We start from the raw sequence: 27,914 nt of genomic DNA, 5'->3' as shown, positions 1-27,914 counted from the left end.
GGGAGATTGGGCGTAGGCTCTTTATTGGCCGCTTATCACTTCTCTGTAGGGGTCAGCCAGGGTCTGCAGAGTAAGCAGTGTCAGCTGAGGAATGTGGACCTCCTCTCTCTGGATCCCAGTGGCCAGGTTTCTTCCGAAAGGCCCCCCAGAGCTTAGAAGAGGAACTGGAAAGCCTCGGTCACATGTTGCTTCCACGCTTCCAGGCTGGGCAGCAGGGAGGAGATGCCCATGACGTGCCAGGTCTCCCCATCTGACACCACCGAGGTCTGGTAGGACAGCAGCTGCACGCCTGCCTCTGCCAGGAGGCCTGGGAAGTAGACGGGAAAACCGCTGATTGGCACAAGGCAGGGGGGGAAGGAGAAAAAGAGGCTGGGAATGGGGTCGGAACCCGTGGACCTCTGTGATCAAAGTTGCAGTGGAGGGTGATGGGGTCAGAAACAAAGCGCTAAGAGATGGAAGAACAGGGCATCTGCCCAGCTTCCCTCACTACTCAGAGACCCTTTAGGAATCCCCTGACCATCACGCAAGGTAGGGAAGGAATGAGCCAGCCACAAATTGCGAGAGCAATCTCCTGCCATGCCGGTCATCAGATTTATCCAGACCAAGAGCAAAGGAGAGAAACAGGGGAAAGTTCCTTTGGTCAGTTGGCAAGGATGGTGAAATTAGGCCTTTCGAGGTCTGTGGACACAACCGCCAAGCCCGGAAGTGCTCCAAAACTCCCAGTGGGCCGGTGCCAGGGTCCTGAGGCAGGTTCAAGATGCCCCCAGCTGCTGGAGCACCCGCCCCAACATGCTTTGTTGCAGTCAGGCTGGCCCCCAGGGCCTGCGGTCAGAAGAAAGAAACCTGCACCCAAAGGCTCGGAGTTCCGAGACGCAGCCCTGCAGGCAGGTGCACGCTGTGTGCTGACCGCGGTGAGCAGGCCGGCTAATAGGGACTCTGGGGCTCTAACTCTGCCGCGGGCCCTGACACAGGAGAGAAGGCGCTTGCCCTCTGAGCTCTGCATCCATTTCCCAAATGTTCTGGGAACGGGCAGGACAGATCTTCTGTATGCTACAGAAATGTGCTGAGGGAGGGGGTGGGACTAAAGGAAGCAAAGGTCCAGGAAGCCCAATCCCTGGAGAGGACCCCCCCCCCCCCGCCACACACACACACACACACACACACACACACACACGCACACACGCACACACACACACACACAGCTTCAAGGACACGGGAAGCCCTCCGAGACCCCTCCTCACCAATCATGGTGGGCAGCATCTCAGGAGGAGACGGCTGAGCCCGGGACAGGAGCAGGGGCAGGCCCCTGCGCAGAGGCACTTCCGGTCTGAAGACAGCTCCGTTGAGCGCGTGCAGCACAGGTGTCGAGCCCTGCACCCAGCCCGCCGCCTGGTAGGGGGCACCTGCCAGGGCCACGGTCAGCAGGCATTCCCCACAGCCCTGCTCCCCGGGCACAGCGGGGTTGTGGGAGGTGGTTACCTGCAGGGAGAAGGCGAGGACGCAGTTAGGCCTCCCAGCTGCATGGCCTCTCCCCTCCGCGGCCCGAACACCGCTTTGCGGAGCGCCAGCCTGGCGGACACGCTCAGCCACTGGGGCTGCAGGAGAGGGCCCAGGGCTCTGCCCGGGACAGTCAACGCCCGCCCTCAGGGGGCAGGAGGGATCTGCGGGTCCAGGTGCAGGTGCGAGCTGGGGAGGAGGAGGAAGGGGCAGCCCGGCCCCTCCGGCTCTCCGCTCCCGGGCAGGTCAGTGGCCCAGTGCGGCGGGGAGCAGGGGGGGAGCCCCGGGAGCTCCGCTGCCCACTGCTCCTGCCAGCCGCCCCCGGCTCAGACGCAGGCTGGGATCTCACAAGGGAAGCAGAGGGGAAGGCACCAAAGGGGAGGCGCGGGGCTGCGGGCGCTCAGCAGCTATGCGGAGCTTCCAGAACTGGCGAGCTGATCGAGAACCTGGGTGCCGGGGCCGAAGGAGCACGGGATGGAGCCCGAGGCGAGCGTGCTGGGCGACCTCCAGCGCGGCCGGTACAGCCCGGCTCCGGCTCCTCGTGTCCCTCAGCTGTGCAATGGGGGCGCCGCGGCCCCTGCCGTGCACAGGGCACGCCTACACAAAGCACCTGCAGGAGTATTTCGTTCACTCCTAGCAACGCTCCGAGGAAGGCAGTACTCCCGCTGCTCGACGGGGAGGTTCGGCTGCCCGGCCCGGCGGCCGGTGTCAACAGCGGGACCTGCCCGGGCTCCCACTCCAGGAGCAGGGGCGAGCAGGCTCTGCAAAGGGAGGGACGGGGGGGCGGGGCGGACAGGAAAGGAGCGTTCCGGGGGCCACGCACACTGAGCCCGGCCTCTTGCACCAGCAGCTTGGCGTTCACCAAGTTCACATCCGCCTGACTGGCAGTGTCCTTTAGGAGGCCGACAATGACTGCAGGGCTTAGGCAGTTGCCGGCGTTCTTCAGGGGCGTCCCTGGGGACAGAGAACCTACAATAAGGTTGCTGTTTGTTGAGCAGCACAGGAGCGGGCAGGGCGCTGACACCCAGCCTTGGGTCAGGGACTCCTCACTGCCCGGGGCCCAAGCCCCAGCCTGCGGGCCAAGTTCCGCTTCCCTCTGGAAGGCACCCAGTTCCCTGCCTTGCTTCCTCTGGGGATCCCGCAGCTCTGACCTCCCCTATTTCTAGCAGCGCCCAGGTCTAACCACCCCCAAGCTCTTCCCACGTGAGCAGATGCTCAACGGGCCACGAGGAGGACCAGCCTCTGCGGGTGTAGGAACTAGAGCCCTGCGCAGTCTCTCAACTACATCTGCCTACGCTGGGCCCACTGGGAAAGTGGCCGGAGCCTGCAGTCGCAAAGGGAGACCGAGGCCACTCTCTTTGCTCCCACCCCCAGCTGAGCAATGCTCCGGGGACCATCAGCTCGCCTCAGGACCCACCTTACCTTACCGTGTCACGGGGCACACCCTGTCCCACCACCCTATCTGGCACACCCGCCCCGACTCTCACTTTACACGTGAAGAACCCAGGTTCAGACAAAGGGAAATCTCACAGCGACAGGGTCAAACCCAGAATCAAGATACTGTCCCTTAAGCTGGGACTCCCTCCCCCAATCCTACTGCCTCTCCCATGAAACTGTCTCTCATGGAGGTTTCTCTTGCATGCAGAACACGTGCATCTTAAGAATACTATACAATCGTGACTTGTGAAAATCACACGTATTTCTTAGTATTTTCTGGACCATCCCCTCTGTCCCCATTGGGTAGCGAGTGAGCCCTATGCAGACAGAACAGGGGACTTGGCGTCACAAGAGCTATGTCCAGTCCTTTCCCAGCCCCTCGCTGTCTGGGACCTGCTACAGACACAACCCTCTTCCCTCCCTCTGCAGTGTCCCCAACTCACCCTGTGTTACCACCTGGATGGTCCCTTTGGGGGATCCAGCCCAGGCTTGCATCAGCGTCCCCAGAGCTTCTGCGAGACCAATCCAAGGCTTGGTGTGTGGAGAGAAGGCACTGGTAAGGGCCTGGGCATTCACCTGTACAGAACGGGGAAGCAGAGCTGAGGTCAGCACGAGGCAGGGCAGGGCTCCTGAGCACAGCTCCACAGTGGGGAGCAGAAGGCACAGGGCTGTCCTGGTTTCGGGTGCCTGGGGTGGGGAGCGTGGAGACCACTTCCATTAGCCACCACAAGACTTGTGCCTTCAGCTTGGGAGAGCTGTAGAGCCAGAAAAGAGCACAAAATTGCCAGAAGGGAGAAAAAGGCATTTCTCTGCACCCTACCCCCACAAACTGTGCCCACCTCACCCCTTACACAGGAGACCGGTTGTTCCTGAGATGATGGGTCTGGACACCACAAGGAAGGTGGTCTTTGACTTAAGATGTGTGGGGAGTCACGGATCACTGGGACCTAGAGGGGTAGGTCGCTCCAAGACACCTTCCCTTTTACTTTACACCTCAATTAAAAAACAAAGTGGGGGCACCTGGGTGGCTCAGGCGGTTAAGGGACTGTCTTCTGCTCAGGTCATGATCTCGGAGTCCTGGGGATTGAGCCCTACATCAGCTTCCTACTCAGCCGGGAGTCTGCTTCTCTCTCTCTCCCGCCCTCTGCACTTGCTCAGCACTGGTTCCCTCTCTCTGTCAAATAAATAAATAAAAGCTTAGGAAAAGAAAAAAGTGAGTGTTTACACGGTCATTAATCACTTTGACCAAATATCACAATTTGCAAAGCTGGTTTCACATATTTTTAATTAATTAATTATTCATTCACGAGAGACACAGATACAGGCAAAGACAGACGGTGGGAGAAACAGGCTCCTCGCAGGCAGCCTGATGCGGGACTCAATCCCGGACCGGATTACGCCCTGAGCTAAAGGCTGAAGCTCAACCACTGAGCCACCCAGGTGTCACTGGATTCACATACTCTTTTTTTTTTTAAGTTTGATTGATTGAATGATTGATTTATAATAGAGAGAGAGAGAGAGAGAGAGAGAGGCAGAGACACAGGAGGAGGGAGAAGCAGGCTCCATGCCGGGAGCCCGACACGAGACTCGATCCCGGGGCTCCAGGATCACGCCCTGGGACAAAAGCAGGTGCTAAACCACTGAGCCACCCAGGGATCCCCTGGATTCACATACTCTTAATGATCCTATCATTCTTCAAATCTTGACCCATGTGGAGTCAACCAGGAGGCCTGCCAGGCAGCTAAAGGAGACAAAAGCCACATTTCCTCCTAAAGCTGTAAGTCTAGGGTAGGGTCTGAACGGCGGGACCGTCCCAACACGGCTTGGTAACAAAGCCAGCTTGTCCCGGGTCACAATTTCAATTCCATTTTGTGGTTCAAGATGGTCTGGCTCTGAATGAAGCATTGGGCACTTTTGTGAGTCAAACTGTAAAGAGAACCAAGGAGTCTAAGAAGGATTTAATTCGAAACCTGGGGTGTGATATAAATCAAACAGGCTGCTGGTGTTGGAAATGGCCAAGGAGGCAGGCAGCCTGGCTTGGGGCTCCTGTGGTCGGGCTCCTCTGCTCCTCTCCAACAGGATACAGAAAGGACCAGCGTGGACCAGGAGGCGGGACGAAGGAAGGCCAGTGCTGGCAGCAGAGAGGAAGGGCCATGGGCCAGTGGGCTGGGCTGAGCCTGCAGCCACTGGAGGCAAGTGTCCTCCGGGCAGCACCTGTGGACTCGGGGATGCTCACGGCAGGTCTGGAGAACCAACAGGAGGGCTCTAAGAGGCAGGCGCCATTGAGCACCAACCCGACCCTAATGTGAGTCTGTGTCTAACGTTACAACCAAACCGGGGGAAGATGCAGAGAAGAATTAGGGAGGGACTTCCCATGTGACACAACTGTCTTTCTTTCTAAAAGCCTACTGGAGGACAACCTGTCACGTTGGGTGGAGACTTCAATCTGCCCCAGTTGAAGGCCTTTGACCAAGAGAGTTTACTTCTGGTATAAGATGGGAACAGTCTATGCTTCCATTTGATGGAGCCGGTGGTAAGGAGCCCCCTTCACGAAAAGGCCTGGACCGCCACCACCACCTACGGACTCCATGGTAACCCCTGAGGGCTGCAACAGTGAGGGCAGAGGCCTGCCCGGCAAAGGGCTGCAGAGGGACAGGTGCAGCCTTGACTGGCTGGCAATGGCCTCGGTCCCAGCACGGCACCTGGGGAGAGCTGCTCAGAGGAGAGATGTGCAGAGGGAGTGAGAAAGTGTCCCCCACACTGAGGAGCCGCGAGATGCAGAAGAGAGAAGGGAGAGGCACAGGTGGACGGGCCACGTGTTGTGGTTGAGCGCCGTCCTGTGGGTCCTTCAGGGGAGTAGCTGGCTCCCCTACTCTCTCGGGGTGTAGCAGGCAGGGTGGCCCGGCGAGCTGAGCTATCACGCCAGGCCTGGCAGGCTGAACAAAGCACCCTGTGTCTTTCCTGCTACTGCTCTGTCCTCAGCAATGAAAGTCCCCACGCCGAGGGTCAGCCAGGAAGGTCAAGGACCAGCCCCCACCCGCCATCCCCACGGCGTCCAGCATCGCCCAGGCCACGCTCCTCCATTCTCAAAGCATGTGGAGAACAAAGGAGCCTTTCTCTGGAGCCCGGGCCCTGGGAAGAGCCACAATCTCTGCACCAAGGCTACAATACGGCAGGGCCGAGCCGCCTCCCTGCAACCAGGCTGCAACTAGGAAAGCTCGGGACGGGGCTCCCGCCGCCCCACCCAGAAGCCTGGCTCCAGAGGAGGCCTTATCTTCTACCCCCAGGGCCGAATCTGGTCAACACACCACTGCCCGCCAGAGCTGTCACCATGCCCCAAACCGGACACCACCCGCCCTCCCGGGCCTCGGCTCCTCCCTCCGACCTCCCGGCCCCAGGCCCACTTGGCCATACTTACGACACCTGCCAGAGATTTCCCCTTCACCATGTCCACAAACTGGATGGCGATCTCTTCCCCGCAGCGGCTCTGGGCCTCCTTGGTGCTGGCGCCCAGGTGGGGGCAGCTGATGACGCGCTCATGCTCCACCAAGGCTCGGTCCCGTGGCGGCTCCTGCCGAGAGAGAGACACCTCTCGGTCGCCTGCCCAGGGAGGCTGGAGGAGAGGCGTGGGGCCGAGGATGCCTTCTACTCTGGTTCTGCTAGAAGGTTCTACGCCTTCTGTCTCTGGTTTCAACAGCCGGGTTCCTCGTCAACACCTCTCTACAGCAGAGTGGACAGGGCTAAGGACGGGATGCACATCTCGGCTCCCCCGCTTAGACCTATGTGCCTTTGGAGAAATCTCCACCTCTCTGAGCCTCGGTTTCTCCATCTATAAAATGGGTGAATACTACCCAGAACCAAACACTGTCGTGCAGACTGCACCCCAGTAATACAGGAGGTTCTCAGCCAGTGAAGCTACTGTTTGTTACTGGTTTTTGCCTCGAGCTCCCCCTCGCTCCTGAATCCTTGCAGCACTTCCAGGCCCTCTGCACAGCTGTCCCATCCTGGCTCTCACCACGACAGGTGGTCCACCTGGGCACCTCTGCCCACCCCCTCTGCTCACTGAGCACAATGTATCGCCCCTGGGAATGTCTCTCAGGCCTCTTGTCTGGCCACCTGGGCCTGGGAGTGCTGTGCACTTGGTAGCAGGTGCCACGAGAAGGCCAGAGACAGGCAGGGGAAGGTGCTGATCGGGAACGTCAGTACAAAGAGGGCCAGGTGCACGTCTGCCTTCCAGAAGCTTACCATCTAGTTGTGAAAGATGACCAGGAGTATAAACCCTGCGTGCTCAGGACAGGGAATACACAGTGAGGGCAACACAGTGCTCAGAGAGGGCCGGGACGAGCCAGGGCCCCACCGCAGATATCCAGCAACCCTCCAGTGCCTAAGCCAAAATCCCTGCTCTTTGCCCTGGATCTGTGATGCTGGAGTCCAGCTGGAAATGCACTGTCCGTCATTCCTCTGGTGTAAGGTGGGGGGGTGGCTCGGGCAAGCAACGACGGGGTCTCTGGCTCCGACAGAGAGACTGGGGGAGAGCAGCCCCCAGGGCACAGGGGACCCCTTCTGGCCATTCGCCTCAGGCTGCCCTCCCTCCCCAGAAGACACGAAGGAAAGGAAAGCCAACAGACACTGGGCAGAATGTCTTTTTGGCAACGGGATTCATTTCATCAGAGACCTCGGTCAATAATTAAGAGACCTTAAACCCGGCCCCAAATGCTCTCTCTCTGCCGCAAACCCTAAGCCTCAGAACGGATGTGCCGCACGGTCCTCCCTGCAGTCATCAACAGGACAGCAGCGCAGGGAGCCTGGGGCCAGGAACTGGGTCCTATTTAAAATCTGAGTTTTGCAAAGACCACCCGGCGGCCTGTGCACCGCACTCCGGAGGGCTCCCCAAACCACAAAGGCGTTATTCTCGGCAACATAATTCCTCCTGAGTGCCGTGGAGGCCTCCTTAAGGCAAAGACCTTCTTCGTGCACACTGGGCTTTCTCGGCCCTGGGCCCCTTGTCACCGCTCCTCTCCTCCACCAGGCACTCACCTCTGTAAACACGTCCAGCGCGGCACCAGCACACTGGCCAGAGCGCAGGGCCCGGAGCAGGGCCCCCTCGTCCACGATCCCTCCCCGAGCGCAGTTCACCACGTGCACCCCCTTCTTGCACTGGGCAAAGGTGCTGTCGTTCAGCAGGCCTGCAAGGAGGGAAGGGCTTTCCTGCGGCACCGCTGCCCGGGACCCCAGCACCAGTGCCAGCAGCCCTCCCTGCCTCGTACCAGCTCCTTCCCCACACGCCGACAGCCTCTCTGGTCTCACCTCTCCCTTCTCACAGGCTAGGGGGCAAAGGCCCTGTTGTGGATTTAGACCGAACTCAGTCTAGAAACATCCTAGAGTCCCTGAGATCCTAGTGTTTTGAGTAAGTCCCGGAACCGGAAAGGCCAGCAGCGGCCCCAGCAAACACCATGGGGTCACGGGTCGTACGTGTCGAGCCATGCATTTCCAGCTAGCTCATCCCTCCTCCGTGGGATGCAGGATCAGCTAGCAGAGCATCACTCCATGCTCGAGGGCCCTAGTCCACATGCCTGCGGAGGCCCAGGCTGAGGGCCCACCCTTCTCTGGTCTGTGGCTTCCGTGGCCGACCCACAGGCAGGGACGCACATACCTGTGGTGGAGGGCAGCAGAGGTGTGTGCACAGTGATAAAGTCACAGAGAGGCCAGATCTCCTCCAGGGGCAGCTGCTGGACACCAAAGGAGGCCGAGACCTCTGGCGCAATGATGGGGTCGTACCCTACGGTCTGGTCAGAAACGAGAGAGAGACGAGCAAATGTCACTGTTCCTTACTAGTACTGGTATCATTATGATGGAGGCCATTTATCGGGCATTTACCAAGTACTACTGCTAAGTCTGTCCAAATACGGTAATACAACAAGGGTTGATACTATTCTACTTTAGAGCTGAACAAAGTGGGGCTCTCTATTTAGGAGGGGCTGGCCCAGAGTGTGAAGGGAGTTTGTTTACCTCCGAGCTCTTAACCATGAACAGATGCAAGAGCAGCGTGTGTGTGCGTGTGTGCACATGTGCGTGTGTGCACATGTGCGTGTGTGAGGTTGGATAAGGGGGAGCTCAGAACCTTTAGCAAACAGGGAACCCAGGAGAGGCAGGACAGCCACGTGGGGAGCAGAGACACACTACACTAGCAGGGTATAACCAGGCGAGAGAGGACAGGTTGGCCACAGCCGAGGACCCTCAGGGCCGGAGAACAGGCAGGGGCCCTGACTCTTGCACAGACTGAGAAAGAAGTAGGTTGGGGCAGCGGTGCAGAGCAGGGCAGGCAAGGAGACCAAGACCGGTCGCTGGGGAGGAGTGCTGACCCGCCAGCGGGCAAGGTTTGGTCCCATCCTGAAGTGCCCTTTCAGAAGGCTCCAAATGCATCTAGTCTCGGAAGGCATAACTGGGTGACTCACCACACAGAGGCCTCAATGCTCAGGACGGATCCTTTCAACAGGGCAGGAGTGACAGGGAATAGGGAGCGAGGATCAGGAGGAGAAAAAAGGAGGCACCAAGGCACCATAGAAGGCACAGGTCCCAGAAAGAACCTTCCTCTGGGCAGATTCCTGCCTGCCCCGATTTACCAACGAGGAAACTAAGGCAGAGAGGTGAAATGATTCAACCAAGGTCGCATGGTTGGCAGATGGTCGAGTGTGGATAAGAAGAATGTCTGGATTTGGAAGCCTGCACCCCTGGTGCCCACCCTTCTAGGTGGGGTGAGGTCAGGGGGCTCACAGCCCCACCTGAGCAACCGGGTAGAGTCAATGGAAACATGTCCTGTATCAGAACAGTGTCGGGCACCAGTCACACATGTCCTCAGCAAGGGCAAGCCTCTAAAGGTGATCAAGCCAGCACCAGCAGCTGGGATTCGAAGAATCCACAACCACCAGGACGCAGCCACCTCTTGACACAGCAGAGACATAATCCACTTTCTGTCTGGTCACCTTCGGCTTGGCCGGGGCCGCAGCACCCACTGGGGGAAAGAGGCGTAGGAGCCTTAACAATCTCAAAGGCATCCGTGTCCTCAAGAAGGCAGGACGCAGCTGCAGGAGCCAAGGGACGGACGCTGACCCAGGAGACCTGGACCTGGGTCCTCAGTACGAAGTGAAGGAGCTGGGTGGATGATTTCAAAGTCATCGCCTGCTCCAACACTCAGTCATTCAATATTCCTTGAAAAGACAGTTCTCTTAACCCTGAAATGTTAGGGGCGAACCCCAGAATGTTCAGAGGCGGCCTGGCACTGAACAAAAGGTAACAAGCAGAACAGAAGGCCTAATACTGGAAACCATCATCATCTCTGTGTGGTGGAACTCATTTTTGTTCTCCTTTATGCTTTCCTGTGCTTTGTAATGCTTCCCCTGCTCATCATGAATTTCCTTGTGGGAAACAGAAAAGTCATCTCGAAAATACTGGCAAAGAGGATTCCTGTGTAACCAATTCCGCCCTTGCAGAGAAGAGACTGACATGGTCGTGAATGAGGAACAAGTTTCAGATCACAGTTTTCATCATCAGCCTGTGGAGGAAGCAAAGCCAAGGGGGAGATTTTGGGGGAGAGGCTGTAGGATTGAAAGCTCACAACCACCAGCCCCAGTGGTCATTCCCCCCTCAGCTGTAACCTACTCGTTTCCGGGGGAACAAGCAGCGTCCAGGGGAGGAGAGAGGATCCCTTACAAGTGCTCTTTGTCTGCCAGCTCAGGGCTGCCTGGAACAAGGGCCCTGTTCATCTATAATCCAGATGTACTTCGTTCACGTGAGCGGGGGAGGACGGGGACCACCAGCAGAGGTCACAGAGCTGACCCCGATGGAGGCGAGCTCCCGCCACTCTGGGGCTTGGGGCTCTCGGGAGTCCAGAAGCAGCACGGAGCGCTGGGAGGAAGGGTCCCGTGGACGGAGCCGGGCCTAGTGCTGGGTGCCTGCACCCTGTGCTGGGTGCCTGCAGCTGGTGGGGAGCAGACGGGGAAGGAGGGGACCCGCATCCTCCACAGCGGTCAGCAGGGTCTGACTCAGCTGTCTTTCTCTTGTTCGGCTGCAGACAACTGCAGGGCAGAATTCGGCTGAGAAAACGGTTTTCAGTTTTCACTCGGGAGACCCAGGGCAGATGGCAGCTGAACACGGCTAGGAGCTGGGATTCCTACACCAGGAGACCACGTTGCGGGGAGTCGAAAGAGTATATGGTTGGGCCCAGGGGAACAATGTCTGAGTAGGGTCCTAACGCACCCTGGAACGGGTCAGATGTCCCGATACTCACACGTTGCAGCACTTCCAGGTATGTACCCTCTGAAGACTGCCCTACGGAGGAGCCTGAGGGAGAGCCACCAAGGGGTTCTCCACCTGAATCCCAGCCTCAGGACAGGCTCCTAAAGCTGGGGAGCAGGGGAACCCCAGCTTTTCAAGTGGCACTACAGAGCCACGTCCTAGCTGGTGTCATAGAAGGCAGCCTTGCGAGGATGACTACACCTCCCCTGGGCCTCTGGCTTAACAGTGGATGCCTGAGAGCAAGGAGGCTTTCACGGTGAAGGGGTTCCAGGAAAGGAGCCTAATCATCACATCCTCCTACTGCCTCACAGCTAATTCTTCGGGCTGAAGATGAGAACTCTCTTCCCTTCACACAATGACATCTTACTCAGAAACCCACTATAAAAAACGATCAGAGCTGCAGAGGTGAAGGCCCAGAGCCCTACCACTTACTCTCTCTCTCTAGGGTCCCATCCCCATGTCCCTAAGATACCTTCCCAGAACTTGGGGCTCTGGGAAGAATGTAAAAAAATCAGTACTCTGGCGCAGTAGGAATTCCAGTTACCAGACTGAGCTAGGAGCATCCTGAGGAGATTTCTTCCCGAGGAAGGTCGAGCACAGTGACAGAGCAGAGACCGTCTAACTCACCTGGATCAGGCATGAAGACAGTGGTGGGGATGCAAGACAAAGCGTACTAGATCGGAAGTCAGGAGACCTGGAGCTCAAGCTGGACTCCACCATTTACCAGTCCTATTATCTCAAACATACCATATAACCTTCCTGGGCCTCAGTTTCCTTGTCTGTAAACCTGGAATAAGAATACTGACCCTGCAGGGGTCACTGCAAGCACAGTCTCTGACACAGTAGACCTCAGTAAACATTAGCTGGGCCTGAGAGAATTGGTGACATCTGGTGCCTCAGGTTCAATGTCCATCCCTCTGGGATAACTTCAGATTCATCACAACACGGGCCACCAAGAAACCGTTAGGAGATCCTGGCCTGTTCCTCACAGGAAACCTTGGTAAGAGAGTGCAAGGCTCAGTTGCTGGCTGGCTTGGCCTGCTAACACTCTAGCGGGCATGCTGGCATGAATGAGTTGTGTCTCCAGAATGTACAACATAACATGTTCAGCAAATGGGTTGAGAAAAAGCTCCAGGCAGAAAGAACACCATGGAGCATCAGACTCAGATGACTCCGACAACCAGCAGGCTGCAGATGGCCAGAATGATTCTGACACCCACATCTGTGCCATGTGGCTCAGAGCAAGTCAGGTAGCTCAGGTGGCACGTGAAGATTCCTCTCCAGGCCTGTCTGGTTGGGATGGGGGCCTAGGTGGGCTTTCTCTCCCCAACACACAGCGCCCCCGCCAGGTGCTGTGGGAAGCCAGGTGGCTGAGCTCCCTAGCAGAGCTAAGGTCTAGGATCCCCGCTTCCCTGAGGGAGCAGATAGTGACAAAGAAGGGACGGGAAAGGAAAGGGGGCAGTCCCTACCCAACGTCTGAGCACAAGAGGGACTCTGTTGATTGCTCCTGTGACACAAAGGGGTCAACTCTTAAATCACGATGTTCTGGAAGGGTTGGATGTTAGTTACCCAGCCTAATTAGTGACTAACAGCCTAGGGGACAGATTATAGGCCAGGGGACATCCCAGGACCAGGGAAGGAAGGGGTGATCAAAATATCTTCACGTGCTTTGCAGCACTGCCCGAGCCACCCAACCAGAACTACTCAGGGTGCCCTATGCTTCTGGTCCCACTCTGTCTTAATTACAGTGTGCCCACGAGTTACTGTAACAAACCACAGTCCTTAATAATTTTACTCTATTTCCTATGATCACACAAAAAACTCCCTGCTAAAGACCATTCCTCAGATAAAGAAACTCGTAGCCCATGGGCAATGGGTGCTCAGAGCTATGACAGCTTTAAAGGCCATCTGCTTCTACCTCTCTGCCCATGCTCACACCTCGTCCGCACATACTGGCCAGGTGCTCAGCCAGTCTCATGTTGAGTATCTGCAGTACTGGGAGACTAACTCTCTCATTCCATTTGGGGTCAGCTCTGGCTGGAGCTCTGTCCCCCATGGCTTGTACCTACTGGTCCTCCTTGGATCCACTCCTTGGGGAGCATGACTCTTCTATAGAAGAGCTAGTCGATGGCCTCCCAAGTCATGACGGGGCTGTGACCCCAGTGCCTCCAATCCTTCCTTAGGAAGTACAGACCATAAGGAATGTCACCGTCCCTGTGCTGGAAGTCATACTTCTTTTAATGCTACCAAAAGTCACATTACCTTTTCTATTAGCCATGCCACTGTGAACCACACTGCTTTTCTGTCAACCCAAGGTCCCCTCCCCTAGAAAAGGGTTTTAACACCTCTACATCCAAATGTGTTTGGTTGCTTTGGGGGCCCATATAGAGGGTCCTGGTAGGTATCTTAGCTCAACTTCTTATTAGGATGCCCAACCATGCTAGCCTTCTCACATCAGTTAGGATATGATTACACAGTCTTAAGAATTAATCACCTCCCCCTGCTTCCTATCACCCAGACCGCTGATGAGAAGGATGGGTAAGGCATAGCCCTGCGTCATCCTGTACCATCTCCCTTCAGACTGAGATGGAGCTATCCTTCAACCCGTTACTAAGCCTTCGCACCAAGATCACAGTCTCCATCTTAACCCCAAGGGTGTCAGGGAAGATCTCACCAATGTCTCACTAAATCCACATTTCCAAACAATCTACACATCTGTCCTTGAGGAAGAAGCCAAATAAAAGCAATTCGTCCACACAACAGAACCCCATGGAAGAGTTTACAAATAGGATAAATTTATTTATTCCAAGATCTACGTTTTACCACCATGTACAGTATTGTACTTTCTATAGGCACAGACCCCCCCCCCCCACACACACACAATGGGAAAGAACTCTATGTGTTCCACATAAATGCACAGAAAAAAGTCTGAGATGATACACAGCAAACTGATGTTACCTCACAGGTGACTGGCAGCAGACCAGGATTGGGGTGGTAAACAAGGAGATGAGGATCTAGATTTCAATTTTTGTGAAAATCCCTTCACCTATTACATGACTAAAATACAATTTTAAATCATCCAGGTATAAGACCCCTAAGGACGTCCATGACGATCGGTTTAATATTGGCTTCTAAAGGGAGAACAAGGCCAATTTAAAACAACTTGTGCTTAGTGAACACTGAGCATGGTTTCCTGACTGGATGCTGATAAACTCTTTCACAGCCTGTTTTAGAATCTTCCCTCCTTGCACTTTCGAAAATCTTGCTTCCCCAAATGTTCAAACACCAACTGAGGAGCTTTGGATGATGCAGGTCCATAATCTGTCTGCCCCGTGCAAAGTTCATCTGGGCCTAGGTATCAGTTAGGACGTGCAGTCAAAGTGAGCCCTGAGCGTGAACAAAGGCCACTTGGGCCACTGCAAAATGACCGGGGCTGCTGGCAAGGGCAGGGGGCGGGTGACCGTTTCAAGGTGTGTTTCAGCGGTTTATAAAGATCATGTCCCAGAAGCAGGATAGCCTACAGGGACCGGCCAGAGATATCCAGACAGAAGAACCCCCGAGGGGAGCAGTGACGTGCTGCAACATACAAAAGCATGCAAACCCTCAAAGTCACGCTGGGAATTCGGGCGTGTCGTGTGAGGTATGCCTGGACACACAGAATGACATTCATGAACAGGTTCTAGACGTTTCTGATCAAACACATGTCTGAGGGGTGTCAGCCACTTCCACTGAGATGCTCAGAATCCATATCCCTCCAAGCCTCTAGGGAGCAGCCTGGCAGCAGCTGAGTAGCTGAGCACAGAAGCTTACTGATCACGTCCCTCACTCAGCAAACGAGGTGGGGCTTTTTGTCTGGGTAAGTCACTCCCCCAAAGTCTCAAGTCCTTGATAATGAAGGCTCCTGAGCAAGCAGAGTCCAGGGAGCTGTGGCGCTGTGGGGAAGGGGAGGGAACTTAACAGAGGAGCAGCTGGGCCAAACAGCCTGTCCCCAAGTCTCTGTCTCATCAATGAGGCGCTCACCTGTCTGAGTATGGCACTCCGAGTTTTACTTAACCCCCGGCCCCTGATTTTACAGGATCAGAATTCCAGGTGAGCTAAGCCTTTACTTTAATCCCTCACAGAAGAGGAAGAGAAAGCTCTCCTTGCAGCACAGGGCACCTGGCCAGCCCTGCACAGGAGGGACTGGCTTTGGTTTGTTCTCATGATCAGTGGATCCTGCTGGGCCACAGCCCCCTCTCCGGGATCTAGAGAAACGTCGGAGGCTTAGGAAGATGTCTGGCTGATGTAAATAACTGTGTGGGGAATAAGGACAGGAGGGAGAGGAAGATGTTCCGCGTGGTGTAATGGGATGCCCACCTGTTTACCTTCCATTGCTCAGCAAAAATTCACAAACTCCTGACATCATCATGACATCCTGAGCATGAACAAAGGCCACTTGGGCCACTGCAGAATGACCGGGGCTGCTGGCAAGGGCATGGGGCGGGTGACCGTCTCAGCAAAAATTCACAAACTCCTGACATCAATATAAAAATTAAGGGTTAGGGATCCCTGGGTGGCGCAGCGGTTTGGCGCCTGCCTTCGGCCTAGGGCGCGATCCTGGAGACCCGGGATCGAATCCCACATCGGGCTCCCGGTGCATGGAGCCTGCTTCTCCCTCTGCCTGTGTCTCTGCCTCTCTCTCTCTCTCTCTCTGTGACTATCATAAATAAATAAAAATTAAAAAAAAAATTAAGGGTTAATCCGTAGGGTTCCCTTTAACTCTATGAAGCTGGGGAGACAAAGAGAAAGGGAGGAAGAAGGAAAGAGAAGGGAAATGCCAGAGCAGCTCCATGTAAAGTTTTCTAGAAATGATCTGATTGTCAAAACTGCTTTTTTTCTTTTTTTATGTTTAACGAAAGCCTTCCTGGTGGCAGTTTGAATATATCATCCCCCCACGGCAGAGAGGGCACGAGGAGTGAACAAGGAGATGTCTGCTAGCACACCTAGCCACCCTGTCACCCGCCCCTACAGGTCCCCTCCCATGGCTCTGGGGCCACCGCTCTGCAAGGTCTCCTGGCTTGGCCTCAGGGTGTGGCACTGCTCTCGATGACAGCCTTCCCTTGACCAGAAGAACCACTGAGTTCCCAGAATAGGGTAAAGCAGGGTCCTGGAGGGAAACAGGGGTCAGGGAGAATTGCTGAGAAATGCGTGAGGTGCTCCAGCCACCACGGGATTAACATCGTGTCACGGCATTTGCACAATCATCTTGCCGTGTCTTCTGACTGTGGAGTGGAGCCAGAAGGTGGATGGATAACGGCCCTGCTATAAGGCTACAGATGTGCTCCTGTTTTTCGGAATTATCACAGGCAACAGACACAGCAAAACAAAGAGCCCTTGCGGCAGCAGAGGCGAAGCAGCACAGGATACGAGCCCCTCTGTTCCGCTGGGACTCAAGAGCGGAGGGACCTCCACCAAGGATGCCCGGACTCTGAGGTCAGGCCAACATCCCTGCCCTCCCCGGCTACACCGCCTACTTCGTTAGAGGCTCTGAAGGAGGGTCAGCCCCTCCTAGGAAAAAGCCTTTACCTTTTCTCAAGCAAACCTGCCTCTCTCAAAACTGCTACAGGGAGCCCCACACCAAAGGGCCTCACCAACCTCTTACCTTCATCCCAAAGGACTGCATTCGAGTGGCCACCTCTCTCCCAATTCTGCCCAGGCCAAGAATTCCCAGGATCTTCCCATTTAGCTCTGTTCCCATGAACTGCAACCAAACAAGCAAGAGGCAACGCGGCCAGAGTAAGCCCCAGGAGTGAGGCCTCGGGCGCCGAGCTGGGCGGGACGAGGCAGGACTGGCCGCTCACCTTCTTCCTTTCCCACTTGCCGTCCTTCATGGAAGCTGTCGCCTGGGGGATGTGCCTGCAAGGACAGACAGGTTCAGTGGGCCCACATGGGAGGTGATGTGAGGTCTGCACAGCCACCCTCTCTGTCAGTCAGTCATTCCCAGGGCGAACCAGGCTCAGGCTGGTCTAGAGCTCGGGTACAGAGACCCGGAGCGGAGCAGAGGAAAACCTGTCAGGCACACCTGATGTGGGAGCCCCAGGATTTCTGTTCCCAGCTGGGAGTCTGAGAGTCAGTCAACTGCTGAGTGACAAGCATGTAGAAAGCAAGCACCAGTCCTCCACGGTTCACAGGGATAACAAAATGGGGGTGTTGAGGGGCTCTGAGAACATCCAGTGCTCCAGAAGTTCACGGATTTTCATTTTCCTCTTTCATCCAAGCCCGCAACCTGCACTTTCCACCGTATCAGCAGACAGCTGGGTATTTCCCTTCCTCGAGAGTTCCTGAAACCCCAGCAGTCTCAGGCTGCACTGGAATGGGGGGAGGGGATGCTATAGTCCATACCACCTCTTCTCCAAACCACCCCCAGCCCAGCCTCTCTCCTCTGATTGGTTAACACGGCGGGGGGGGGGGGGGGTCTGAGTCTCCACGTGTTTCTGGAAGGGACAGAGGCAGTTAGGGCAGAGTCAGAGGTGAGAGGACAAGATTACGTCACGTGGGATGTGGTCACCCAGGCTTCTCTGGAAGAGAATCCGGGAGACAGGAAACAATGTTTAAAATGTTTAAGGAGTCCATGCTCTACTTTAGACACTCCATGAGACATGCTTGGAGATGCTTTAGCGCATGTAACGCTCACAACAACTGCATGGAGACAACTGGGGACTCAACATCTTGCAGGACATCACCCCATCGGAAGTAGTTGAATGGACTCAAAGAACATTCCCAGCAGTGAGCCTCCTCGGGATTTAAATGCGGTCTTTCCTGCAGGCCACAAAACTCAGAGTGGGGTTGTGTGTGTGTGTGTGTGTGCGCGCGCGCGTGTAAGAGGGAGAGACTCCAACATAATGTCCCTGTAGGTCCATCGCGGATTTCTTATAAAAAAGCATTCTCTCATGTCTACACATCGCCAGGACGTGCTTCCATCTGCGAGTCCAGCTGACGGGGGATCTGTGCTCCTGGGATCTCGTGGGCAAACTCCCAAAGCCTCAGTAACAAGCCTCCTGGGGAAGAAGCTCCGTCACCGGATGGTGGGCTGCTCTGGTCCATCATCCTCAGTAGAGGGTCCTCGTTTCAGGAATGTCGCAAGGACAATGACTTGCCTTGAGGAAGTGCCCCCTTCTCAGCAAGGCTAGCCCGCTCACCTGCCCCTGACCAAGTGAGACAGAGCCCACCCGGCTCCTCTCAGGTCTGGCTCACGTCCTGCTCTCGGCCCTCCTGGCCCCACGGTGCCATCTAAGAGAGCTGCATGTGGCACTGTGGGGCACGGGATAGCAGGCCGCTCAGGGATCCTCTCCAGGCTTTAGCACTTTGGGGTCCCCACCGGGCCAGTTTGGGGAGGACCATGATGTGGGGGAGGGGCATCCCAAGAACTGAATGGTAGCCATCCTGACTTAGAGAAAGAGAAGGTAAGGTGGGAGAGATGACTTCAAAACAGGTTGCATTCTCCTCTTTCTTTCTGTGTCATTGTTCTGCTCCTAGACCTCAGGAGCCCCTGCTGTGAGTTCAAAGTCCCCCACTGTGAGGCCCATGCAGGCCCCCTCTCCACCCACATTGCTCAATGCTCTCAACCTTCTGTCCAGAACTCCCACTCTGCTGTTGCTGCCCTGCTGGAAAAGCAGTCTGAGCAGACACACCAGAAGGTGTGGGAGACTCCATTCCTCCTCAATAGGGTGCTTGTTTCTTAGTTTTGATGCATCTTTGATGAGTGAGGTCATTGGGTGAGAGGTTGGAAATGGGCCGCTGTCTTGAAATCATTCCACTTTATCTACTCTCTTAAACAAAGCTGGTCCTGCAATAGGAGAAAAATGATTTCTGGCTCCCAAGCCTTCCCTTCCACCTCCAGAAAACCAATAAGAGAATTAAATAGATAGAAAGCTGACAGATCAGTCCCTAACTCAAAACCAAAACCAAAAGCAGCACTGAATTTAATAGCACAAGTGAAACCAGGGCATCGGGCTTCTCTGGGAGAAATACGTCCAGCCCAGATGTTGTGGGAGATCCAGACAGCCAGCTCCCGGACCCCGTCCTGGCTGGGTCCCTTCTGCTGTGCACGCTGCCCATGCTCTTTGCTTTCTCCAGTCTCCTCTCCTCTCTTCACTGGCCAGTAAGTAGCAGTGAAGACTTAAGAGCTCAGGTAGAAATCTTGGGGAGCATCAGAACAAAGGTCAGCTCCTCCAGACCCCGTCCCAGCAGGAGGGAGAACAGGTCTCCAGAGGGGAAAACAGTAATTTCTTGGCCCCAGAAGCTTCAGGCCTGAGTAGAGAGAGAAAGAGCCCTGGCTGCCAGGGTCCCCTGGTTTAAGCATCCCAGGCTGTGTGAAGGGACCTAGTGAACTCCCTGCCCTGTCCACCGGCCCCTCGCCCTCCCCACTGGCCACACAGGTGCCTGAATTGCCTACTCGACAGCAGGGCTCAATGCCATCATTTTCTACCCAATACAGTAAGGCTCATGTACACTCTGTGCCACAGCCGGTGGTTCTTAGGCTGTGCCCTCTACTCAAGAGCCCCACACCCCCAGAGTTCCTGCTGGAAGAGCAAGACACTTCCCCACTTGAGTCCCCTTGTGTTAAGAATCCACAGGTTGGCACAGGGATCCCAGAGCAGTTCTTACTCCATCCTATCACAATAAAGATCTGAAAGGTTAGTGACAGAGGTAAGCCCGGGGTCAGAACAGTCAGTGAGGGACACAGCCCAGTGGGGGGAATCCAGAGAGAGCTTCCTTGATGAGCTAATACTCGAGCTTAATCTTGAAGAACAAGAGTTATCTGGATAAAGATGATGGGGAAGACTTCAGTTGAAAGTTATGTATTGATAATTCAACATTGGTTCATTGTTTGTGACCAATGCACCATACTAACGTATGATGTGAATAATACGGAAGACTGGGTATGACATATGTGGGACCTTCTATCTTTACGACTTTTCTTTATATCTAAAACTCCTAAAATCAAAAATTTGTTAAAAAATCCCTATGCCAAATTTCATCCCATACCAATGAAATCAGAATTTCTGGGGCGCAAGTCAGGCATTAGGAGTGTTTCAAGATCCAAGATGTTATCAATGTGCAGCAAAGTCTGGGACCTCTGGGGTATGAGGAGTCTCTGAGGCATGGAGGTTGCTACATTTTGGCATTAATTCACTCAATAATGTTCTGAACTAAATAAAAATGTTGCGTGTTGCCTCTATTTTATAACCTGTGTGAAGTTGTATTTTTAATAACGAGTGTAATAAAGTACTAGAACGACTCGGAAAAGAAATAATGATGGAGAAGGATATTCCACGGAGCAGAAACCATATTTGTGAGGCTTGGAGGTGCAAGAAGCCGGAGGATGGCGTGGACACAGGAAATGACCAAGGAGGAGAGGAAGATGGCACATAATCATTTTCTCGGTGAGCCTGCTCCCAGGTAAGGAGCAGCCATGCCGAACGCCCCCCCCGACCCCCACTCATTTGTGAGAAGCTGTCTGACCTTTGTGTGCCAGGACCACTGTATTGAATGTCCCATAAAGACGGGTGGCCTCGAAAATTCTCGGCTGTCTGCACAGTGTCAGGCTGAAGCGTTTCTACCCTTCTTCAGGGCACGTTATTTGGGGAGTCGTAATCATGGACACAGAAGAGGCTGCCTCTGCTGAGAAGATGGACTTACCTGGCCAGGCACATGATCATCCCGCAGGTGAGCTCTGCAGCACTCAGGCTGTTCCCATTGGGGGTGCTAAAGATGGAAGAGGAGAGGGGATGTCAGTGCGTCCAGAGCCCATCTTCCCACTCCTGTCCCAAGAGAAGGCCGTGAGTGAAGTGTGCTCAGGCTCCTGCCCCCTCTGCTCACCTGCTCTTAAGTCCAACCCCCAACCCGCAGGCCTCCAACCTGGGCTCTCCGATGGACACCTGCCCTAAACCCATGGGAGGGAAACCCCCTTGCCCTGGCTGCATGTTTCACATGGAGGGACTTCAGGTAGAGCAACACACTTGGCCTCCTACCCAAACTCCCTTCTCCCAAGGCAGAGAAGTGTCTCATTCGATGGGGAGATATGTGGGTGGCTCAGCATTTCTCTTCCCTCTTGTTTCAGGATCTACCTGCCCACCGAAACCACAGATTCCCACTACTCTATGCCATTGATCTTACTGAGGCTGTGCAGAAGATGCGTGAGCCAGCCCGTCACATCACGTCAGCCCACTGCCTACACACCTTCACCTAGTTGCCCAGCCCAGCCTCTATCAGTGACAAAGCTAGGATTTTTTTTTTATTATTTACTATAGTCACACAGAGAGAGAGAGAGAGAGAGAGGCAGAGACATAGGCAGAGGGAGAAGCAGGCTCCATGTACCGGGAGCCTGACGTGGGATTCGATCCCGGGTCTCCAGGATCGCGCCCTGAGCCAAAGGCAGGCGCCAAACCGCTGCGCCACCCAGGGATCCCCAAAGCTAGGATTTTTATCTTCACCTGTTTGACTTCTCCTATCTCTCAACAAGTTCCAAAGTGAGAACGCTTCCTCACACCTTAATGCACAGGGCCATGTTGACAAGGGCCATGCTCACTCTGCCCATTTCACAGAAAGGAGAATACAGCTGAAATCCATGAATCTATTTTTCTTTTTTCAAAGGCTCTCTCACTCTTTTTTTATTTTTTGGTTTTTGAACTGTTTATTAACACACATGTTTACCGTTTTTTTTTTCTTTTTATGGATCTTTTCATTTCTGGAAATGAAAGTTACAAGGAGGAAAAGGCAAGAGATCTTATCCCCCCCAAAAAAGTCAAGAGTAAAGGATTCTCAGAGTTTGTCTTTCTACCGAGCTTCCTGCCTAACCCTGCGAACAGGCTGTACTAGGATGTAGGAAGGGGTGCAGGGCTGAGGGCTCTGCCTCTGTGTCCAGGGGAAGAATGTAGGACGGGTTACCATTTAACATTTCTTCGGTTGGATGTTGACCTCAGTCAGATGACCGGTCAGTTCACCCATGCTCTATAAGAGGAGAGAAGGGAGGGGAAATTTTTGGGGACGCTGAATTTCCTGAGAGAAGGGAGAAGGCTTGAGGACGAAGAAGTGGGCAACAATGACCTGGCCACATCATCTAAGGGCCAGCCGGGAGCCAGGAATGTGTGGCCCAGCCCTGGCATGCAGTCACAACCTCTGCTCTGAGTTTCTGCAAAAACAGCCCTCACCCTTCCCTTCTTGGCCCTGGAGTGTGAAAGAGAAACTGCGACCCTGGCTGCTGAAGGACGAGGGCAGTGAGGAAAGGAAAGGATGTAGAGCCGCTCAACTAGCAAAGGCTGTGCATCTGCACAGGGCAGAAAGCAAAGCAGAGCCTAGGAAAACCCTGCTCCAGACACAGCAGCGGAGGGGGGGTACCCCTGGAACAGGGGATGCAGATGGATTCACTAACAAACATTCTTCTAATTCCCCAACCCGGCTGCAGCGCAGATGTCTGTGGGGTGGGTTTGTCCAGTGATTTGAGATCACAAGGACAGCCTCCTCCTCAAACACCTGGGGAACCAGGACGCTGTGAGCGAGACCCGACTGTCTGGACTCCGCCTGGACCAGGCATCCTCGTGGGAGCCCTTCTTACTCTGACCCGGTCTTCACTAACCCAAGTGTCCCCCTCCCCACTCGTGGTGAGCCTCTAACCCACCCCCGGGGGCTTCGCGACTTACTTCATGACCAGAATGCCCTTCCTGGTTGCAGCCTCCAGGTCCACATTGTCCACGCCTGTGCCAGCCCTGCCCACCACCTGGAGCTTCTCTGCTGCGTTGATGACGTCAGCAGTCACCTTGGTGGCCGAGCGGACGATGAGGCCTTCACAGTCCTGGGGCAGAAGACACTCTTGTCCACAGCCGGTCTTCAAGACCGCCTTGCACCCATTCTGCCAGAGTGGGAGTCCCTGCATGCCGGCCGACTTCGGATGTATGTGCGCAGAGAAAAGAAGCAGACAGCATATGCATCCGAAAGGGTCTGCCATCAGGCAGGCCTGGGGTCAAATCCAAGCTGCATCCCCCATGAGCTAGGATTCTGAGGTTTGGCTGTCTTGAGTGTGTGAGGAGGAAGTGAGAAGTGATAGAGAGAGCAACGGACATGCGCTCTGGCCCTCCTCAGAGGCCATCACCTCCTCCACTGGGCCCCAAGAATCTGGCCTCCTCAAGCGCTTTCTCCAAGGCCACCAGCACCCTCCCCAAACCTTAGGAATCTGCCTCCCACAGGGGTGGCTGCACGCTCTCCCGCAGTCCACCCACCTCGTGCTTGCAGGCCCCAGGACAAGCACAGAAACGGCACTACCAGACTTCCACAGGCACAGCCTTCGCCATGGAGGGATCTCCCTCAGGATTGTTACCCTGTGGTCTCTCCACACTTTTCCCACAAGGGTGGTGTCCCTCAGACCAGCTTTCTTTGAAGCCAGGAAGTCTGAAGAGTCTCCAGTCAGACCAGTGCAGATGTTCATTCAGAGCTCACCTGACCCAGGTAGGGCATCTGCCTTTGGAGACTCCCCTTCAACAGACCCTGGTCCCACAACCTACATGGCCAGGGCCCACCAGCCTTCAAGGTCGCTTAACACCCTCCACTACCCCCACTTCATTCAATTGCATCACCGATCGAGATATTCAACCAGCACCTATTGATCGCATCTACTGGCGGCCTATGTCTGTGACCCCTCAAGACCCCTGCACTCCTGGGTACCATCCCCTACTCCAGTCAAAGGTCATCCCTCCAAGACTCCACTCCAAGATGCCTGCTCCTCTACTCTGTTACGCAAACTGGAGGCCTTTGCAAATCCTCCCCCTTCCACAGTGCAGTGTGCTGTGACTACAACTTTCTTTTCTCCAAGGCTCTGCAGTCCATTTTGGCAAATCTCAAAACTGCCTCCATTCTGCTGTCTATTGCTCTCTGCAGCTGCCTTACAGCTGGAAAAAGGCCACGGTTCTGCTGGATTTATGGCTGTTCTAAGCAAACTATGCTAACTCAGCAGTGGAAAGCCATTCACGTTTCTCAAGTTCAAACATGCCTCCTTTCCCAAGGAGGACAGGCTTGGCCTTGAGGGTAATTCTAGCATGGCTGGTGCCTCTGACATAAATCATAAGGAAAGTCCAATTCTCCAGGTCATTGCTGCTCAGCTAGAGAATGCAGGGAGGTGTCGGTTGGCACAATATGTGAGAACCTGATTTAGGAAATGTCTATTTAACTTTTGCAAATTAAATCCTACTGCAAAAGGCCAAGAACTTGCTAACTTTTTTTCAAATGTTTATTTATTTTTGAGAGAGAGAGAGAGAGAGAGTGCACTTAAGTGGGAGGAAAGGCATAGGGAGAGAGAATCCTCAAGCTGACTCCCTGCTGAGCACAGAGGCTGACTGGGCCCTCAGTCCCAGAACCCTGAGATCAGGACCTGAGCCAAAATCAAGAGTCAGACCCTCAACTGAATGAGCCACCCAGGTGCACCGGAACTTACTTTCAAAAGATGGACTCTTGCATGGACAAGTTTCCCATTCTTTATCCTTTTTAAAATTCTGAGCCAAAAATAATAAATGTGCTCAGTAAGTTAAGTGCATTATTAGCATGTAGCTTATTGGCTATTTTTTTGCTATTCAATAAAACAAAGAAAAATGTATGTATCACATATAGCAAGGGTATTATTTCATGAAACTTTACTGTGTGTATTGTACACATATGTATGTATATACCGAGTTATGTTGTATAATGAATTTCTTCTCTTCTCGTGGGTCGTGGTCAGAGTTTAAAAACCACGGATACATGGTAAGATTTAAAGGTTCCTGCGTATTAGGTTTATGTAAGATGTCAGATCTGCTGACGGAAGAGGAGTCCCCGGTCTAAGAGTTTGTGAGTTCTGAACACGATGCTTTACTCTTCTAAGCCAGGGTTTTCTAAACTTTTTTGAATAAGACTTATGGTAAGAAATATATGGGGACACCTGGGTGACTCAGTCGTGGAGTGTCTGCCTTTCACTCAGGTCATGATCACAGGATCCTCGGATGGAGTTCTGCCCATGTCTTCTCCCTCTGCCTATGTCTCTGCCTCTCCCTGTGTCTCTCATGAATAAAGAAATAAAATCTTTTTTTTTTTAAGAAAGCACGAAACATACGTTTAGGTTGTGATTTTATACTCACAAACTACACAGACAGCACAACTGCCCATATAATTGAAACAAATTTCCCGACACACTACTGATTGCCTATCTGCCTTGCTCCCTGATATTTCTTATTCTGGTTTTTAAAATGCTAATCATGACCCATTAAACCTACTTCGCTCCCCAATACTGTACTGTGACCTGCGTGGAGTCTGAAAAGCACCATTCTCGGGGGTAATTGTACTTCCCGACCATGGAGTCAGTGAGAGCAAACTGTGCCTGCCCAGAATACCAAGGAGTGGGAAGAGAGGCCGGGCCTGGGCAGGCAACGAGCTCCAACTTCTGTCAATATGAAAGATTTAATGGGAGAGGGCAGGGGCCACCAACTCAGACACCTCCCCACCCAGAATAAGAAGACATAGTGTGGACACGAGGCCTCTCCAGGTTGAGCAACTGGTATTCTGACGTGAACGTTTTACAAAGACAGACAGGAAGGCTGGGGGTTCCCAAACTGCCCAACGAGGCCGCCAGCCAGTAGCCAACAAACACCCCTCTCCTGCCAGGAGATTTCAGTGTCTTTAATATATCCTCCAAATTGCCGCTCCAGATCCCAGCAATCCACGCAGCCAACTTCCCAACTTCTCGGAACCCCTCCACTAGAGGAGAGGCCTCCAGTTCCTCTCAATTCTGCCTTTAACACCCCCCCACCCCCCCGTCCCTCTCTCAAAATCCTAGACATGAGGATTTCTAATTTCCACAAGAAAGCTGCAAAGCCCCAAGTGAGGCCACTCATCCCACCCTGTTGCTCTGGCGGAGGGAGGGTCAGAAGCTGGTCTAGAAGCCACTGCACTGCCTTCTGGCCATTGCCCTGAGCCAAGGCCACTGATAGCACCCATACAAAAGAGGAGGTGACAAGTGTGAGGTGCCTGCCTCCCATCCAGTCCTACCGTGTTCCAGGATCAGATCCCAAGCCCCTGTCCCCCACCCCATTCAGGCTAAGCACCCGCCTTGTTCCACTTTTGCAGGGGAGGTGAAGGGGGAGGCTAGGCTGCTGGGGGGTCTCACTTGGGGCTTTGTCTGTACTGTGTCATCTGGTCAACCCTGGAGCGCTGGCCAGGCCCCCTGACTGGTCCACAAGCCTCTTGAAGGCAGGGCCGGGTCAGCCGCTCCTCCAAGTACAGGACAGTACAGGGTTACTCTCTAAGTCACCAGATACAGCACCGGCGCGGGTGCGGTGGGGTGGGAGGAGGGCAGCCTCGTGGAGAAACAGCGGCAGGTGCCAGGGCAGACAAGGGAGCGCAGTGGGTTTCCAGCACCGTGTGGTTCCAGCACAGCTAAAGCGACTGCAGCCGCCTCTGCGGTTTTTCAGTCAAGGGGCCCTCCAGGGAGAAAATGGAACAGGTGCATGTGCGCTGGGGCCGCGGGGTCGTGGGAGCTGGAAGGTGGGGTGCTGGGTGCAGGAGCAGAGCCAAGAGGTCACGCAAGAAACGTCCGAAGGCTGCAGGAGGCAGCCAGCCCCACAGGCCCCTTACAAACACGCAGGGAAAGATCCGAAGTAGATTGCGCCAACTTTGAGCGCAACGAGCTGGCCCGAGAGGTTTGCTACGACGCAGAGACTCCCCGGGGGCTTGTGGGGTCGGGCTCATCCAGCTGGCCATTCCTGACCGCGGCCGAGGCCCCCGGGGAGGCGGGCAGCGGGAGGTAAGTGAGCCGGGATCCCGGGGGCGGGGGTGGCGGGGCGGCCGCAGGGGCGGTCCTAGGACCGGGGCGCCCCCGCCCGCCCCCTTCCCCCGAGAGCTCCCCGGAGGCCCAGGGGCGGGGAGAGCGCGCGGCGGTCTTGCATCAGACGAGAGGCGGGCGCGGGGCTTGCGGGCCTGGCCCGGTCGCCTGGCCTGCGCTGCAGCCCCTCCCGCTGCCACGGGCCAGGCTGGGGCTCCGCCGGCGCCCCCCACGGAAAGCTGGAGCCGCAGGCCGAGCCGGGACTAGTCGGAGGGTGGCGGTCCCCGGGCTCCCCGCGCCGAAGCCTCTGCGCTCCCCGTCCCCGCGGGCCGAGAGGCGGCGCCGCGCTGCCGGGGCCACTGCCGCCGAGGCGCTGGGGGCGGCGCGGGCATCCCGCGTGCAGCCCGCGGCCCGGTGGAGCCGCCCTTCCTCCCCCACCCCCCGACCCCCACGCGGGAGGCCCGGGACTGCCCGGGGCCGGGCCAGGGGGCGCGGGGGGCGCGCTGGCCCCGCCGTTTCCGCAGGGGATGCCGCCGAGCTCGGCGGCTCTCGTCTCCCTCCCGCCCGCCTTACCCGCAGCTCGGCCATCAGCTCCTCTTTGCTCAGGTTCTGCTTCTCCACCACCTGCAGCCCTCCATCCTGCAGGATCTGCCGGCAGCAAGGGTCCAGGCTGTCACTGATGAGCACTTTCCGCAGATTTGCGAAGGCCATCGCGGGCGTCAGCCTCGGGGTAGGCCGCCGGCGGGGCAGGAGCACCTGGGGGAGAAGCCGTGGCTCAGGTAGGCGGGCTGCTGCCTCCGGGCGGGACCTCGGCCTCCCGCCCCGCGCTTCTCTCCCCTTTCTGCGCCTGCCGCCTCCAGCGTCC

General features: G+C 55.3%; 1 protein-coding gene across 3 annotated transcripts; it reads right to left on the bottom strand.

Annotated features, from left to right (window-relative positions):
- Positions 1–6: 6 nt before the first annotated feature.
- On the bottom strand, positions 7–27,898 carry LOC112664099 (D-3-phosphoglycerate dehydrogenase-like). 3 transcript variants are annotated; one of them, XM_049095564.1, is made up of 12 exons: positions 27,623–27,898; positions 22,911–23,062; positions 20,911–20,976; positions 17,070–17,124; positions 16,871–16,969; positions 8,588–8,720; positions 7,972–8,120; positions 6,353–6,505; positions 3,378–3,510; positions 2,321–2,451; positions 1,242–1,479; positions 7–307 (listed from the first exon to the last, which is right to left on the bottom strand). In XM_049095564.1, exons 1-12 carry the CDS (start codon positions 27,758–27,760, stop codon positions 153–155), a joined length of 1,602 nt encoding a protein of 533 aa, XP_048951521.1. In that variant the 5' UTR covers positions 27,761–27,898; the 3' UTR covers positions 7–152. The 3 variants fall into 3 exon arrangements, with proteins under 3 accessions (XP_048951521.1, XP_048951520.1, XP_035556879.1); XM_049095563.1 differs by lacking the exon at positions 27,623–27,898 and adding an exon at positions 1,944–1,984 and having other exon boundaries at positions 2,278–2,451; positions 22,911–23,309; XM_035700986.2 differs by lacking the exon at positions 27,623–27,898 and having other exon boundaries at positions 22,911–23,307.
- Positions 27,899–27,914: the final 16 nt, after the last annotated feature.

Source organism: Canis lupus, chromosome 17, assembly GCF_003254725.2.
Source record: "Canis lupus dingo isolate Sandy chromosome 17, ASM325472v2, whole genome shotgun sequence".
Taxonomy (NCBI): domain Eukaryota; kingdom Metazoa; phylum Chordata; class Mammalia; order Carnivora; family Canidae; genus Canis; species Canis lupus.
This window is presented reverse-complemented; position numbering and strand designations above follow the sequence as displayed.

Excerpts from the sequence above, each read along its gene's own strand:
- LOC112664099 (XM_049095563.1), bottom strand. The coding sequence starts at position 23,215 with ATGGCAGACCCTTTCGGATGCATATGCTGTCTGCTTCTTTTCTCTGCG. Across the intron at positions 17,125-20,910 it reads ATGATCATGTGCCTGGCCAG|GCACATCCCCCAGGCGACAG; the intron begins GTAAGTCCATCT and ends CTGTCCTTGCAG. Across the intron at positions 2,452-3,377 it reads CATCCAGGTGGTAACACAGG|GGACGCCCCTGAAGAACGCC; the intron begins GTGAGTTGGGGA and ends CTCTGTCCCCAG.